This window comes from Podarcis vaucheri (genome assembly GCF_965113315.1).
Source record: "Podarcis vaucheri genome assembly, chromosome: 11".
Lineage (NCBI taxonomy): Eukaryota > Metazoa > Chordata > Lepidosauria > Squamata > Lacertidae > Podarcis > Podarcis vaucheri.
In genome coordinates this window covers 51,551,855-51,567,584 of record NC_138749.1, presented here as the reverse complement: position 1 = coordinate 51,567,584, position 15,730 = coordinate 51,551,855, and the positions used below count along the sequence as shown (strand labels likewise).

Genomic DNA, 15,730 nt, shown 5'->3' with positions numbered 1-15,730 from the left:
GTTCATTCAGATAATCTTGCCAACATAAGCAAGAAAGAGCAAAACCCACGTAAATTGATTCAAATCTTGACGCTCTGAGGCTGAACAAGATTGAATCATTACAATATTCTGTTAAAAATGCAAATTTTCATTTAGCTTATTTTACAAAGTGTGCATGTGATGAATCTAAGGGTTTGTCCATACCAGTTTACTGTGTGTTTGCATTGCCATTTAATTTGTCTAGTCCAGGCTGGTAGATCATGGGGTGTTCTTGGTTAGCTCTTTGGCCCCTCTGTGATCTCCCCCCCCCAAAAAAAATGGTACACTTTGGTACACCCAACGACAATGGGTAGATCACTGTCATTTTTTTATACTGTGAGTGGATTGCAGTCTATTGGGAGCTGTAATGATGTAACGCCCCTGGTTACATCATTACCCTTAAACAACACCAATCTTGATGCTTTCCTCTATAAATTCAGGTTTACCCGATACAGGGTTAATCCAATAGATTGGGGGGAGGGGATTGGGATCCAAACTGCTCCACTCAGGGGCACAGATGATTTGGGGGGGGGTATTTTTGGATGGGTAGATTAACTGTCTACTACTTCCCTTTCCATGCCCACAAATTCCTCAGTGCTTTCATTTCTTTCCCCGCTAATGTCATAACTATTTCCGGTATTCCTATTCTGAGACATATTTTACCTTTTGATCTCACACTATTGCACAAAACTAGGAAACCACAGAAGCATTAAAAAAAAAAATCTTTGCAGGATATGTTGTTGGGGGGGGGGATGAATTTTGTGCTGACAATTTACAATTGCTTCAGTTTCTTTTCCAGTGTGTTAGTAAGTGCAACATCAAGAGTGAGCCATATTCTTTTGATCCCTCAAATTTGCACAAAACTCAAAAACTGCACAAACTTGCAATTGCCTGACTGTGTATTTGGTGCCCACTTCCTGGGCAGGGATTTCTTAAAAAAAAAGAAAAAGAAAAAAGACAGAGACAGTCATGCATGCACAGCTATCTGCACACTTGCCCTGTCAGTAAAAAGGTAACGGTAAAGGACCCCTGGACGGTTACGTCCAGTCAAAGGCGACTATGGGGTTGTGGCACTCATCTTGCTTTCAGGCCAAGGGAGCCGGTGTTTGTCCACAGACAGCTTTCTGGGTAATGTGGCCAGCATGACTAAACCGCTTCTGGTGCAACAGGACACCGTGATGGAAACCAGAGAGCACAGAAACACTGTTTACCTTACCGCCGCAGCGGTACCTATTTATCTACTTGCGCTGGTGTGCTTTCGAACTGCTAGGTTGGCAGCACCTGGGACAGAGCAACAGGAGCCCACTCCATTGAGGGGATTTGAACCGCCAACCTTTCGATCGGCAAGCCCAAGAGGTTCAGTGGTTTAGACCACAGCTCCACCTGCGCCAGTACTTACGTGGCATAACAGAATCAACAAATTTGAAGGAAGGGACAGCACAAAATGGAATGCCTACTGGGAAAAACTGAAGTTCCTCCTCATACGCAAATTCAAATATATGCAGATGTTTAATCCAGTCTAATTCAAAGGGGGGTTGATGAAGTGAATTAACGGCTAGATAATGCTCAAATGTGAGCAAGCCCTAAACGAATTAACAAAGTAAGCTTAATTAACCTGGAAACAAACTAAAAACCCTAAAGTGGTTTTGCAAGAACTGTATTTTGACACAGTGAGCTTGGCTCTTGAGCACAACTTTTGAGAACCACAATGAAGAAGAGACAGATCAGAACAAGGACAAAAAGGGAATCAGCTTTCATTGCAGAAGAGAGTGTGATCCTATCCAAAAAGTGAGTTGGCAGGTTGATTTGCGACTTGTCCTGTTAGAATCCTGGCACATCAATTCTAAACACATTTACTTGGAAACTGTCTTCAGTTAAATTTATTTCCAAGTAAAGGAGTTTACTGATTTTAAACAGAGACTGAGGCTCCGTGTACTTGGAAGCAAGTCTCACTAATTTCAGTGGAACTCCAAGTAATATTGTGTTTAATGGGACAATCCGAATTATAGACTACTGAAATCAATGTCCCAGCTCCTGCCAACCTAGCAGTTTGAAAGCACGCCAGTGAAAGTAGATAAATAGGTACCGCTCTGGTGGGAAAGTAAATGGCGTTTCCGTGCACTGCTCTGGTTTTGCCAGAAGCGGCTTAGTCATGCTGGCCACACGACCCGGAAAAAACTGTCTGGGGAGGTGGCAAAATGCCAGCTCCCTCGGCCAGTAAAGTGAGATGAGCGCCGCAACCCCAGAGTCATTCACGTCTGGACTTAACTGTCAGGGGTCCTTTACCTTTACCTTTAACCAGAATAGTGAATAGAGATTAAGAAAAAGATATTTGTTTCTTACAAGAAGTGCCTACTGCATTAAATAGGTTAACAGGGATTACATTACCAGTAATAACACCACAGTACTGACTATGAGAAGCAGGCTTTGCAGTGGCTTTCTCAGGTATGGACCTTTTACGCTTGTAGACGCGATGTGCATGACCTGTCACAGCCAAAGTGTGATTGAGTGGTTCAATAAATATGAAGTCGTCATTCAGCTGCAAAAAACCCATCTGCAGTGGGAAACAAAAGCAACAGATAGGGTGTGTTATTTAACGAGGCTCCACCATGCCACATATGCAGAATAAATTTCAAATAGACCCTTAATGCTTTAAGACTTCCTGAAGCAGCCAGAAAATGCTTGTGATGATGACACGTAAGTTACATCAGTACAAGAATTCCAAACCATGATATTTTGGAGGCAGGTCCAGCAGCGCAGATATAGGCAACTTAGGTGCCAGTTCCTGTTCCATTAGCCTCTTTCTTTCCAAACGCTAAAATAAATGTCATTTACTTTGACTTAATGTGGGTGAGTGGCTATGTGCCAGTAGCAGATGCACAGTGAAATATTTAGATTTCTCAAAACTTGCTTTGGAGGCCCCAAGAGGTCGTTTAAATATGTTCAGCACAATCTATACACTCGTCTTACAACATTCTACATTATCATTTATGTCTTTGTTTATTAAAATGAAGGACAGTTATTAACAAAATACTTCTGGTCAGAAAAAACACACCTAAGGCTGCTTCAAGTATCATTATTCCTTCTACATGGAAATCATCTCTGTCTTGGGGAAACAGTGCAAACTTTTTCTGCTGCAAGTACACATGCTGGGAATCCAAATCTGGGCCAGTCCTATCATTGGGCAGAATGAGGCAACCACCTCAGGGAGCAGATGCTGGCGGGTGTGGTGCAGGCAGAGTTTATTTATATTATTTATAGATGTATGGCAATGTACAATTGAAACATCATAAAATTGCAATATTATAAAATACAGAATTACCTACATTCAATCAAATTAATTTCTGGGGGGGGGGAGTGGAGAAACCTAAATGATTTCAGCAAGCAGCAAAATATCAGAATTGTGGGTGCCTGCCTGATTTCGGAGGGAACAGTGTTTCAAAGTACCGGTGACATTAAGCTGCTTTAATCTGTATAGAAACTCAATGAATCAGAGACAATGAGGAGGGCTTTTCCATGGTTGAAGTGACCAAACCCAAAGAATGCTCATAATTCTTCGTCATCCTAGAATAAAGTGGCAAGTGGAGTGCTACAAGGTTCTGTCTTTGGCCTGTTGTTGTTCAATGTATTTATAAAGAAGAAGAGGAGGAGGAGGAGTTTTATCACTACCCTAAGGAGTCTCAAAGTGGCTAACATTCTCCTTTCCCTTCCTCCCCCACAACAAACACTCTGTGAGGTGAGTGAGGCTGAGAGACTTCAGAGAAGTGTGACTAGCCCAAGGTCACCCAGCAGCTGCAGGTGGAGGAGCAGGGAAGCAAACCCGGTTCCCCAGATTACGAGTCTATCGCTCTTAACCACTACACCACACTGGCTCTAGTAGACCACAAGCTTAGCATGAGTCAACATTATGATGCAGCAGCAGTGATAGGAGAAGTAACATGAGTCAACAGTGTTGTGCAGAAGTAACAGTACCACTCTATTCTGCCTTGGTCAGACCTGGAATATTGTGTCCAGTTCTGGGCACCACAATTGACTAAGGGTATTGACAAGCTGGAACTTGTGCGGAGGAGGGTAACCAAGATGATCAAGGGTCTGGAAACCAAGCGTTATGAGGAACAGCTGAGGGAGCTGGGTATGTTTAGCTTGGAAAAGATGAGACTGATAGGAGATATGATAGCAGGGAACGGTCTTCCTTCCAGCACTCATGGCAGCAGCAATGTAACCTTGTCCTAGACAGTCTATGGCTTTGTACACTAAAAGTAATACCTTAATCTTATTTTGGTAGTGTACTGGCAGCCAGGCAGAGCTTTCAGCACTAGTACAATATGCTGATATGCCTGTCCAGGCAAACATCATTCCACAGCATCCTGTGCTAGCTGCAATCTCCAAACCAATCTCAAGAGCAGCTCCACATAGAGTGCACTGCAGTAGACTAGAGATCACCACTGTGGTTCAGCTAACCTTGTCCAGGAATGTCTGTAGCTGGCGTACCAGTCAAAGCTAGAAAAAAGGACTTAGGATACCTGTGTCTCCAGTGACAGTATCAGATCTAAGAGTACTTCTAAGCTACATATCTAACCTTCCAGTGTCCTGAAGTTGGGAACTATTCACCCACAGGGCTTCTGTCTCACCAAGATCTGATCAGCTTCAGTTTACTGAACCTCCTCCAGCCCATCACCAACCACAGGCAGTGGTCCAAAACTTACACAGCCTCACCTGATTCAGGTATTACCAAGAAGTAGAGTTGAGTGCCATCGGCATACTGATCACATACAGATACAGTATCTGTGATCCCATAGATACTTGCCTGGGAGTAAGTTCCACTGAACTCAATAGAAGTACTTCTGAATAAATAAGGAAGGGATGGGATTGTCACATCCAAGCCACTGCTCAATCGTTAAACTCACTGGGTGGCCTTGTACAAATCACTGTATGTTAGGCCTAAGCTACCTCGTGGAGTCATTGAGAGGGAGAATGATGTAATTGTAAAGCACTGAGTACTTTAAAAAAAAGATAAACAGCAACAAACATAAAAGGAGACTGCTCCTTTTATATCAGGAGCACGCCTCTGTGTTTTTACAAGAATCTCATTAACGGACAAAGAAAAGTAACTTTTTATTGCTTTAGTGAAACACAACATCTGGCAATATATCAATGAAGATAAGAAACAGGTTTACAGAATCATACTTTGAAGTATTTTCTCATGAGTTACACCATCTAATGAGTTGCCATTGGAGATAAGAGAGAGACTGTGTGTGTGTTTATACAGGACAGGCCATTTGTTGAACACCACTTGATGGGCCTTAAATCACATCATGCGCCAAGGTGGCAGCTTGCACCAAATGTGTATAGACTTCCAAACTCTGGAATGACAGGCACTGGGTCCAATCTTGCATCAAAGTCAAAATCCTGACCTGAATTTCATTTCCACCCTAGCCCAGGTGTACAACAGCTAGTTGGGGTGGTTATGCAGTGGAAGTGTTTTAAATGGCTTCCATGTGGGCATTGCACCCCTTTGTGAACCCCCTCTCTGCGTGTGAGACAGCTACATTACTATCAATCTTTCAAAAAGAAGTAAGCTAGTTTGTTGCCATTATATAAGCATATGCATACAGATTTTCTAACATATATAAAAGAAAAGGGAGCACATCTCAAATTACAGTTTTTCAATTCAACCACAACTAGTGAATTCTGGGGTATTAGAAACTATATGATGTGTTAATTGTAACTGAGATAACAAAGCCCAGTCTTAGAGTCCTGCGTGGGTTTTACTTCTCACATACAGTTGTACCTTGGAAGCCGAACACCTTGGGGGTCGAACGTTTTGGCTCCCGAACGCCGCAAACCCGGAGGTGAGTGTTCCAGTTTGTGAATGTTCTTTAGAAGGAGAATGTCCGACACGGCTTACACAGCTTCCAATTGTGTGCAAGAAGCTCCCGCAGCCAATCGGAAGCTGTGCCTTGCTTGTAGAACGTTTTTAGAAGTCAAACGGACTTCTGGAATGGATTCCATTCGACAACCAAGGTACAACTGTACTCTCTTTTAAAAAGATCTGTAAAGTTTTGTGGCACATTTGCTAATCCATTTTTTGTCCCTGCTTTTATCTTTCTGTCTTTGCCCACAAAGTTGGTAGCGGTTATCAAAACAGCCGTCTATGTATCAAGAGATCATGATCAAACAGAACACCCACAAGAAAAATAGCATGCAGAAAAACCAAACACACCGATGAAATAGTGAAGACTCGGCCCACTACGATTAGATAAATAAAAGAGTCAATCATTCTGTTCTGAGTACAGCCCTCTGTCATCAACTATCTTCATTTTTGGACAGATAGAGAAATGATACCCAAATGGTAGCCAGTAATCTCTGTCTTTGATTAACTGTACTTCCTGACATACTTGCTGTGCTGGATCTGCACAACATATTTTTCTTAAAGTTCTCTGTCCACCTGCTGATGGCTTTTCTAAATTTGTTGGATGAAGAAAACGTCCTGTCTCTCATCCATGTTAACTCCCTCCTTAAAAAGTACTGTGGGATTTTTCAGCTAGTTGCACAACACAAGTTTCCAGAGAAGCGGATCCATCCCAAGTCCGTGCTGAACAAGTTCACTGTGCGATACAAAGAACACATGCTGTTACTTGAAAGGCCTTCTGCGTACAGTTGCTCAGTTTGATGGCTGACTATGTAAACCAGCTGAGCGCGTGGACTGATTCATCTCATGGAGATTCTCAATGCCACAAAACAGTCTTTGCAAAGCAGATGAGGGCACAGAAATTCTCCCTGCAGTGGGAGAAATTCACCGGAAGACCCACTCTTCACATTATTACTCCTGCCTCAAACAGCCACCACGTGACATTTGTGACAACAATGCTACACACATTGGATCCATTTACAAACCAGCTTCAATATGAGGGCTTGGAAACAAACCTTAGAAGACGCAAAGTCAGAATCAGGAAAGGCGGAGGCAAAATGGGAGATAGAAAGGGAACAGAAGTAGAAAAGGGCTTCTGAAGAAGATATGATCCACTTAAAATTGCTTTGTTCAAAATATTGTTATCATTCTTGCATTGAAGTCAATGATACAATGAAGACTATGTTAGAATTAATGGTTTGCTGGGGAAGCTGGAAGGACACTAGGATTTTTTAACCCAGGAGTCAAGGAGTCTCACTGACACCTTCAGCACAGACGAACCACTGAAACAGCTTGTGTATAGAGAACCACGTTGCTAGATCACTTTCAGTTTTGAGAAAAGCAAAATGGTGAAAGGTACACAGTAAAATTGAGTCCTTGGAATGGGGGGGTGCCGAAAATGATTGATTGCAACAAAAAGGAAGGTTGATTATTATTATTTTTTTAAAAAAAAAAGCATTCCACACAGAAAGATACCAGATATAAACTCTTCTTGAAAATTAAAGGATATGGAACAGTTAAATACGAACGAAAGTCAACACATCAGTGGCTGTTAAAATAAAGGATCAACATCGGAACTCTATTATCTGGATTAAATAAGAGGATAGGAGCAGGAACAAGTAATCAACATCTCCTAAAAATCTCCTCATATCAGAACATGGGAAGTCAACCAAAATGTTTAATTTGGAATCTGACGATTGGCTTTTAAAACTGAATTATGATTTGGTATGGTATTAATGTGGTCTATATTGGATTGTTATTAATGAAAAATTAATTAAAAAAATTATAAAAAAGAGGACCAAGTTAGAGATATATGACTAAAGCTGCTTTCAATGTTCACAATATGCCCCATTTAAACTACGCATGCTATATTTTTCTTTAGACTCTAGAAGATTTGGTGCTTTTCTGCACTGTGCTTTTATTCTGTGTCAGTTCTTACTTCTTACAGCTAACTCCTTTGAAATCATTCATTCTTTTCATGAAAGCTTAACTTTAATTTAATGTAAGTTAAAGCTCATTTGCAGAAGATGTTATTCTTTTCACAGGACTATTTCTTAAACAGTTTATTTTTAAGTAGGCTCAGCTGTGTACTTTCTTGCCAGCAATTACTCAGGGGTGCCATTGAAAATTTGTGTTAACAAAACCATGTTGAGAGACTGGAAGCAACCCAGGATACAGAATCCCAGAGCTCATCTCGAATCTATGCAAGCCCCTGATAAGTTATATACCAAAAAAAGAGTGTAGCACATTTGAACCATATATCACATTGAGATAATAATTACTACTGCATCCTGTGTATCATTCCCAAGTACTGGAGGCTACACGGAAATAATTAAATATGATGTAAGCTAAACTTCATAGTTAAGAACTTGGCTTTGCCCTGCAAAATAACATTCAGAAACAATTATTATTCCATATATAGCATTCTAGCCTGCAGAAAGCATGACAGATTTATATACTGCTTTTCTTCTTCTTTACTCCTGAGATGTGCATCTGGGTGTGTTCCAGTCTGAGGTAACAGAATTCAATGTAATGACAACACAGGATTCACTTAGGGAGGATTTGCAAGATACAATTACCATGAGCGCCATTTTTGAAGTTTCAGAAAGCGATACCGTTAATCTGGACGTGCATTTTCTATGTTTAAAAAAATACATGCATTGCAGAGGAGAACGTGATGACCCCTAGGAAAATGAAAAAGCTGAAAGAACCTTGTGGCATCTTTAAAAGCCAAGAGATTTATTAGCAAGTACAAGGCTTCAACCACTGAGCCTAGGGCTTGCTGATCAGAAGGTCGGCAGTTCGAATCCCCGTGATGGGGTGAGCTCCCGTTGCTCGGTCCCTGCTCCTGCCAACCTAGCAGTTCGAAAGCACATCAAAGTGCAAGTAGATAAATAGGTACCGCTCTGGCGTGAAGGTAAATGGCATTTCCGTGCGCTGCTCTGGTTCGCCAGAAGCGGCTTAGTCATGCTGGCCACATGACCCAGAAGCTGTACGCCGGCTCCCTCGGCCAATAAAAGCGAGATGAGCGCCGCAACCCCAGAGTCGGCCACGACTGGACTTAATGGTCAGGGGTCCCTTTACCTTTACCTTACAAGGGTTGAAAAACTAGATCCTACTTAACCAGATGCATAAAACTGGGTTCTGGATAATGAAAGCTTATACCACAATAAATCTGTTCAAACTTCCACAAGACTCACTGTTGCTTTTAACTATAACAGTCCAGTCTGGCTACCCTCTGGAATCACCTGTCAACCTGTGATGAACTGGAGAAACTGCAGGTGAGTGACCATCCTGCACCATCAAATATCTATAGCTGAATATATACGAATGAAACAGGCAATTATGAATGAAACAGACAATTATGCAATGGACACTGAAGGTGATGTTGATCAGATGGGAAGACTGAAGCACAGGGCGTGATTGTGAGCCTTTCCACCACAATCACTGCACTATATCCTTGTGAAAGACACACCAAATAAATTATTTTTAACTTGCTCAGCGCCTATCTAATTTCTTCATGCAGGGTGCAGAAGGCGGCTATAAATCAATCTCAATATGCTGAAGCAATAAATAATAAATAAATAAATAGCAGTTACATGGAATACAATATTCATACATTGATTAGACAGTTCAACTCAGGGTTTTTCAAGTCTTTCCAAAACTTCGTAAGTGAATACTTCATCGTCAGTTTTGGTACTCATAGACTGTTTTGAGGTCATTTTGGCAAGCAAGGGGTGTACTATTATTTTATATGCATAAAAGGAATATGAAGGATGAAATGAAATTATAAACATAAACGGAATATAAAGAACGAACTTCAAATATTCTATAAATATTCACAAATTTGTTTTTTCTCCCTATATGTAGATCTCTTAAAAATCAAGGTACTTCATACAAGCAAGAAATGAAGTCTCTTATATTTATTTCAGTGGAAAAACTATATCAGTTTCCTCTTCCTATGGGGTCTGTTCTCAAGAGATCTGAGATCACAGAGGTCTTTCACTATACAGTGGTACCTCAGGTTAAGTACTTAATTCGTTCCAGAGGTCTGTTCTTAACCTGAAACTGTTCTTAACCTGAAGCATCCCTTTAGCTAATGGGGCCTCCTCCTGCTGCTGCACTGTTCTCATCCTGAAGCAAAGTTCTTAACCCGAGGTACTATTTCTGGGTTAGCGGAGTCTGCAACCTGAAGCGTATGTAACCTGAAGCGTATGTAACACGAGGAACACTGTAATTGGCTTTTTAAGGCAATTGGTAGAAGCCATTCGTAATAAACTGGTCTCATGCAACATTACCAACAAACTTACAAGGGTATACATGGTATTTTCAACTTGTATTCAAACAACTTAATCACAATCTAACCTTTGAAAATTCTGGAGCCATGTTTTGTGAAAGACTGTTCTCATTTGGTAGCTCCTTCTAAATAAAGACTAAAATAATAATAATATTTCTCAAGCCTTTGTCAATGAAATATGCTCCTACAGGATTGAAAAAAAAATGTATAACGTGTTTGTGTCTGTCTTCTACAATTCCATGTTCCAGGTAGTCCTCAAGTTTGATGAGGTTTGAATTGACACGTGCTATTTCAGAGGCCTCCCACCTGAATTTAGCGAAGGTAAAGATTTTTACCCAAGCAGCCTTGGGGGTCAATACCACCCCATTAGGAATGATGGAGCAAACAAACAAACAAACAAACAATGCATGTAAAGTACTATGTGTCAGAGTGTTTAAACCTGTTAGTTATGTCTACAGATACTCGGCCCAGAACCTGTTTTTAACATTTTGTGTGAGCAGAGGCTGAAGAAAACAAAAACCCAATATTTTGTCTATTATGAAAACAGACAAGTCACTCACTTCCCTTTTAAGGAATGTTGTGTACCCCACATGGATTTTTGTGGGGAGGGGGCTTCTTAAATCTTAGTAGTGAAGCAGAGGTATCCACTGCACAAATTCACTTTTTTATATATATAAAAGGGTGCAAAAAACCCCCACCTTATTTTAAAATTACAGCAGTGAGGTTACAGGGAACCAGACAGAGGGCCTTCTTGGTAGTTGCGCCTGTCCTGTGAAACACCCTCCTATCAGATGTCAAGGAAATAAGCAGCTATCCTATTTTTAAAAGACATCTGAAGGCAGCCCTGTTCAGGGAAGTTTTTAATATTTAATGCTGTATTGCTTGTAACACTTGATTGGGAGCTGCCCAGAGTGGCTTAGGAAACTCAGCCAGATGGGCATGGTATAAATTATTATTATTATTATTATTATTATTATTATTATTATTATTATTAAGTTTTCTAGGTGAGAATTCAAAAAACATTCATCTGGAAGATGACCCCAAACCAACTTCTGCCCACCAAGTTCCACTCCTGACGCCACGTTTGAAAGACGACGCCATTCTATGAGAACAAAGGAGGCGTTCGTGGTGAGTTCCAGTACCTCTTTTTCTAGGAAAACAGCACCACATATAACACCATCAACAGAGCTTCCATGTCACTAGATGTCAAATTTCACACAATGCTTCTCACTGGAGCTCTTTTCATACATTCAGCGGCCAGATCTCAGAATGAAAAGTGCAGAAGTGAGTAGGGAAAATAAATGAGGAAACAAAAGTACATCCTGGGAATCTTCAATTCACTACTCCGCCACCCATCTTGCATTCCATATACAAATAGTTCATAAGACCATGCTCATGTCTGACCGTTCAAATATTACAGAGATGTATCTCAGTGTACCATGTGTTCCCCAACACCCCAATCATGAATGCATAAGGGACAAAGTAATGATGAAGCGGCATTTAGCCTCAGCCCCTCCAAACGCTAGGGTATCCCATTAAAGGGATCCGGGGGGGAGTGATTATGTCCACGGGGCAGGACCCCCAGACAGCAGTCCCTGCGGGGGTCACCCTGTCTTATGTAAGTCTTAGGAACCCCCACCTGGATTGACCTATGCGTCATTTCCGGTTGGCGGGCCGGAAGTATTTTCAATTGCCCCATGCCCAAGCCAAACCACTTTCATCTGTATTCAATAAAGTTGTGTCCTGTTTTGATCCAAACCCGTCTTGTTGTTGTTCTTTAGTCCTTTAGTCGTGTCTGACTCTTCGTGACCCCCTGGACCAGAGCACGCCAGGCACTCCTGTCTTCCACTGCCTCCCACAGTTTGGTCAAACTCATGCTGGTAGCTTCGAGAACACTGTCCAACCATCTCGTCCTCTGTCGTCCCCTTCTCCTTGTGCCCTCCATCTTTCCCAACATCAGGGTCTTTTCCAGGGAGTCTTCTCTTCTCATGAGGTGGCCAAAGTATTGGAGCCTCAGCTTCACGATCTGTCCTTCTAGTGAGCACTCAGGGCTGATTTCCTTAAGAATGGATAGGTTTGATCTTCTTGCAGTCCGTGGGACTCTCAAGAATCTCCTCCAGCACCATAATTCAAAAGTGTCAATTCTTCGGTGATCAGCCTTCTTCGTGGTCCATCTCTCACTTCCATACATCACTACTGGGAAAACCATAGCTTTAACTATACGGACCTTTGTTGGCAAGGTGATGTCTCTGCTTTTTAGCAGACCGTCTTAGGGGTCTTTTATTTACCTGGGTTGGGGACTGGGGAGCATGACACCTGGACCTGCAAAAGCATCTCTAACGCCAATGTTGTGTATTGCCAGATTCCTACATGAAAGTCACTTCTGCAGGGAACTGTAACCCCCAACTGTAAGTTACGCATCCATACAAACACATGCAAAACATTTCAAGTGCCTTTGCCTAGAAGCAAGCCCCCACCACCTCTTGAACAGAGTTGTAATTTAACACTCCTATAAAAGAGCTGATTATATATCTCAACAATGATTTTGAATTTTATGCCATTTGCAACAAGCTATTTGTTTTATGCACCACACCACATTAATTATTATGAATAGCATTTCATATATGAAGCATATATGCTTCAAATCAGGGTATATATGATATTATGATCGTGGAAAATAGTTTTAAAGATGTAATTTATTAAACTGCTGTTTTCACAGTTGAAAGCCAAAATCTGCTGTAGCCAATATATGTTCACAAAAGCATGATACAGTAAATATATCATACCCTTGCTCCTAGATTTATGATGCAGAAATCCATGAAGTCTTACTTCAAACCAATAATACACATTTATTCCAACAAGATGGAGCTTTGGTATTAAACGACACTGTACGTCTATTTTGCAAAATTGACATTTAATATTTTCTCCCTTAGATGTGTGCCCTTATGGGTTTTGCATTATTTTTTCTCGTGAAGACGCCATCTGATTTTGTATTTAGATTGTAATTTATTAGAATCATTTAGATTGTGATAATTCTACACACTCAACTCTATACACTCAAAACCTCTTAAACCTGAATGCATTGGATGAAATAACAAATTGGAGACAAAAAAATACCTTACTTTAACTATCTAGCATGACATTATACAATGGAACCTCGGTTTTCAAGCGTCTCAGAAGCTGAATGATTTGGAACCCAAACGCCGAAAACCCGGAAGTGAATGCTTCCATTTTTTAACATGCCTCGGAAGCTGAACGGCTTCCGAGGCACATTTCTCCACTGAAATTGTCAACTGCCCATCACACCTCGGTTGTCGAATGTTTCGGAAGTCGAAAGGTCTTCTGGAATGCATTACGCTCGGCAACTGAGGTATAGGGTTATAAAGGCCAGGACTAGCCTCCTGAGAAACAGTTTCTACGCAAATGCAATTCTGGTTCTAAACACAGCATAAGGAGTCTCTATAGTATATTGTATTTTAAAAGGGGGGTTCAGAGTTTTTAGGGGGTTTTGAATATTTTATGTAGATTTTCAATTTCATCCCTTCCAGTAGCACCTTAAAGACCAACTAAGTTAGTTCTTGGTATGAGCTTTCGTGTGCATGCACACTTCTTCAGATACACTGAAACAGAAGTTGCCAGATCCTTCTATATAGTGAGAAGGTGGGGAGGGGTATTACTCAGAACAGAAGTTGCCAGATCCTTCTATATAATGAGAAGGTGGGAGGGGTATTACTCAGAACAGAAGTTGCCAGATCCTTCTATATAGTGAGAAGGTGGGGAGGGGTATTACTCCAGTAGTATTGCTGCTACTGGAAGGATTTTTTTTATTTTGACTATGGCAGACCAACACGGCTACCTATCTGTAACTTCAATTTCATTGTTCTGTATGGGAAAATGACAATAAAGGTATTGTATATTGTATATACCGTATATCCAACCACTGTACTGCAACCCTTTTGGAATTTAGATCTAGCCACCTCAACTTCAGATTGATAGGAACAGATCAATAGATGGTCTTAAGATTGGCTTGTCAAACAAAGGTGCTTATGAACAGCCCTGAAGAAAGGAAAGACTTCCCCTCCAGTTTCACAGCGATTGTCACAGCGTTCTGTTCACCTTCAGAAAGCCAGCTGGACTGACAATTTTTCATAAACAGTGCACATGTTACATCACGGCAATGTAAGTAGAAGCCAACTGCTCCCAGTCTTAAGGACAAGCTTGTGGAATGAAGGGTGAATAGCCATTTTAAATATGAGGTGTAGGCAGCACATGTAGTTTTGCATTCTGCCGCTGAAGCTGTGCAACGGTTCTCAAAGAGTGTCATTTGCTGAGTAACCACAGCTGCGATACCTGGCTTCTCCTACGAGGTGCCCCATCCAACTAGTGCTGGCCTGAGTTGACCCAGCTCTGCTTTGAAGATCTGGTGGGAGTCCAAGGTAGCGCAGCTGAGATAATTAAATAAGCACATGCAATTGTTGGAAGATAGTCACATTCAAAAAATGAAGTCACTCAGCGTTGGCCCGGGGCACACTTCTACATTTCTGGATATAAAACTCATTCAGAAAATGAATTTTGACTTTTGTACCGGTGGACCCGAGAAAAACATCGTATAATACACAGCATGTACCCACAAAAAAAATTAACTTTTTAAGTCAACTAGCATGAAAGGCATGTGGCATCTGCAACTTACAAGGCTGTGAAAGAGAAACAGTATCATACACACACACACACACACACACACTACTCCACAACTATTTTGGGAAACAATATTCAAGTTCTTTCCTCTCCACCAGCATTTTTATAAACTTAAGAAACAGCAGGCTTCCCCATTTGTTTCGCAAGACAGCTAAGCTATAGATGGAATATACAATTAGATATTTCACTTTCACTCTGTAACAGGTTTTCTTCCAGATGAATATTCAAAATCAGTGCAAATTGCTTTTAAACAATGTTTTAGTAGGCATTAAAGTGCTAAAATTCAAAGATGGTTTGATGCATAGGAGCCTCAAAACAGAGAAACGGTCAGAAAAACTGACAAGTGCATGTGTCACTTCTTGGGTGTGCATGTATAAATGGCATTTCTAACCTTTAATACAATTTATGGGGATGTTTTGGATAGCCTATAAAGCATTCAAATAAAGGAATTAATTTAATACAGTGGTACCTCAGGTTACATATGCTTCAGGTTACATACGCTTCAGGTTACAGACTCCACTAACCCAGAAAAAGTGCTTCAGGTTAAGAACTTTGCTTCAGGATAAGAACAGAAATAGTGCTCCGGCAGCGCAGCAGCAGCGGGAGGCCCCACTATTACCCCTAGGAAACCCTCAGAGCCCCAGAATGCTTCCTTACTCCATTTTGAATGCAAGAAGTATAGTTACTTTTTAAATGTATGCAGTTATTAAGGTTGATGTTGTCAAATGAAAACTTGCCCCTTGTCATCTGGCAGCATGGCTTGATTGAAGTTACAGTGGTACCTCAGGTTACATACGCTTCAGGTTATA

The 15,730-nt window shown here is 41.1% G+C and overlaps 1 protein-coding gene across 2 annotated transcripts in view; it reads right to left on the bottom strand.

The window, feature by feature from the left end:
* ADAMTS19 (ADAM metallopeptidase with thrombospondin type 1 motif 19) overlaps positions 1-15,730 on the bottom strand; it is a 135,875-nt gene that overhangs the window by 94,808 nt on the left and 25,337 nt on the right. Inside the window, exon 3 of one of the 2 annotated variants that reach the window (XM_082191541.1) lies at positions 2,407-2,572. In XM_082191541.1, the coding sequence (XP_082047667.1) occupies positions 2,407-2,572 (166 nt within the window). The remainder of the gene's footprint in view (positions 1-2,406; positions 2,573-15,730) is intronic. The other variant, XM_082191542.1, reaches the window with a different exon arrangement.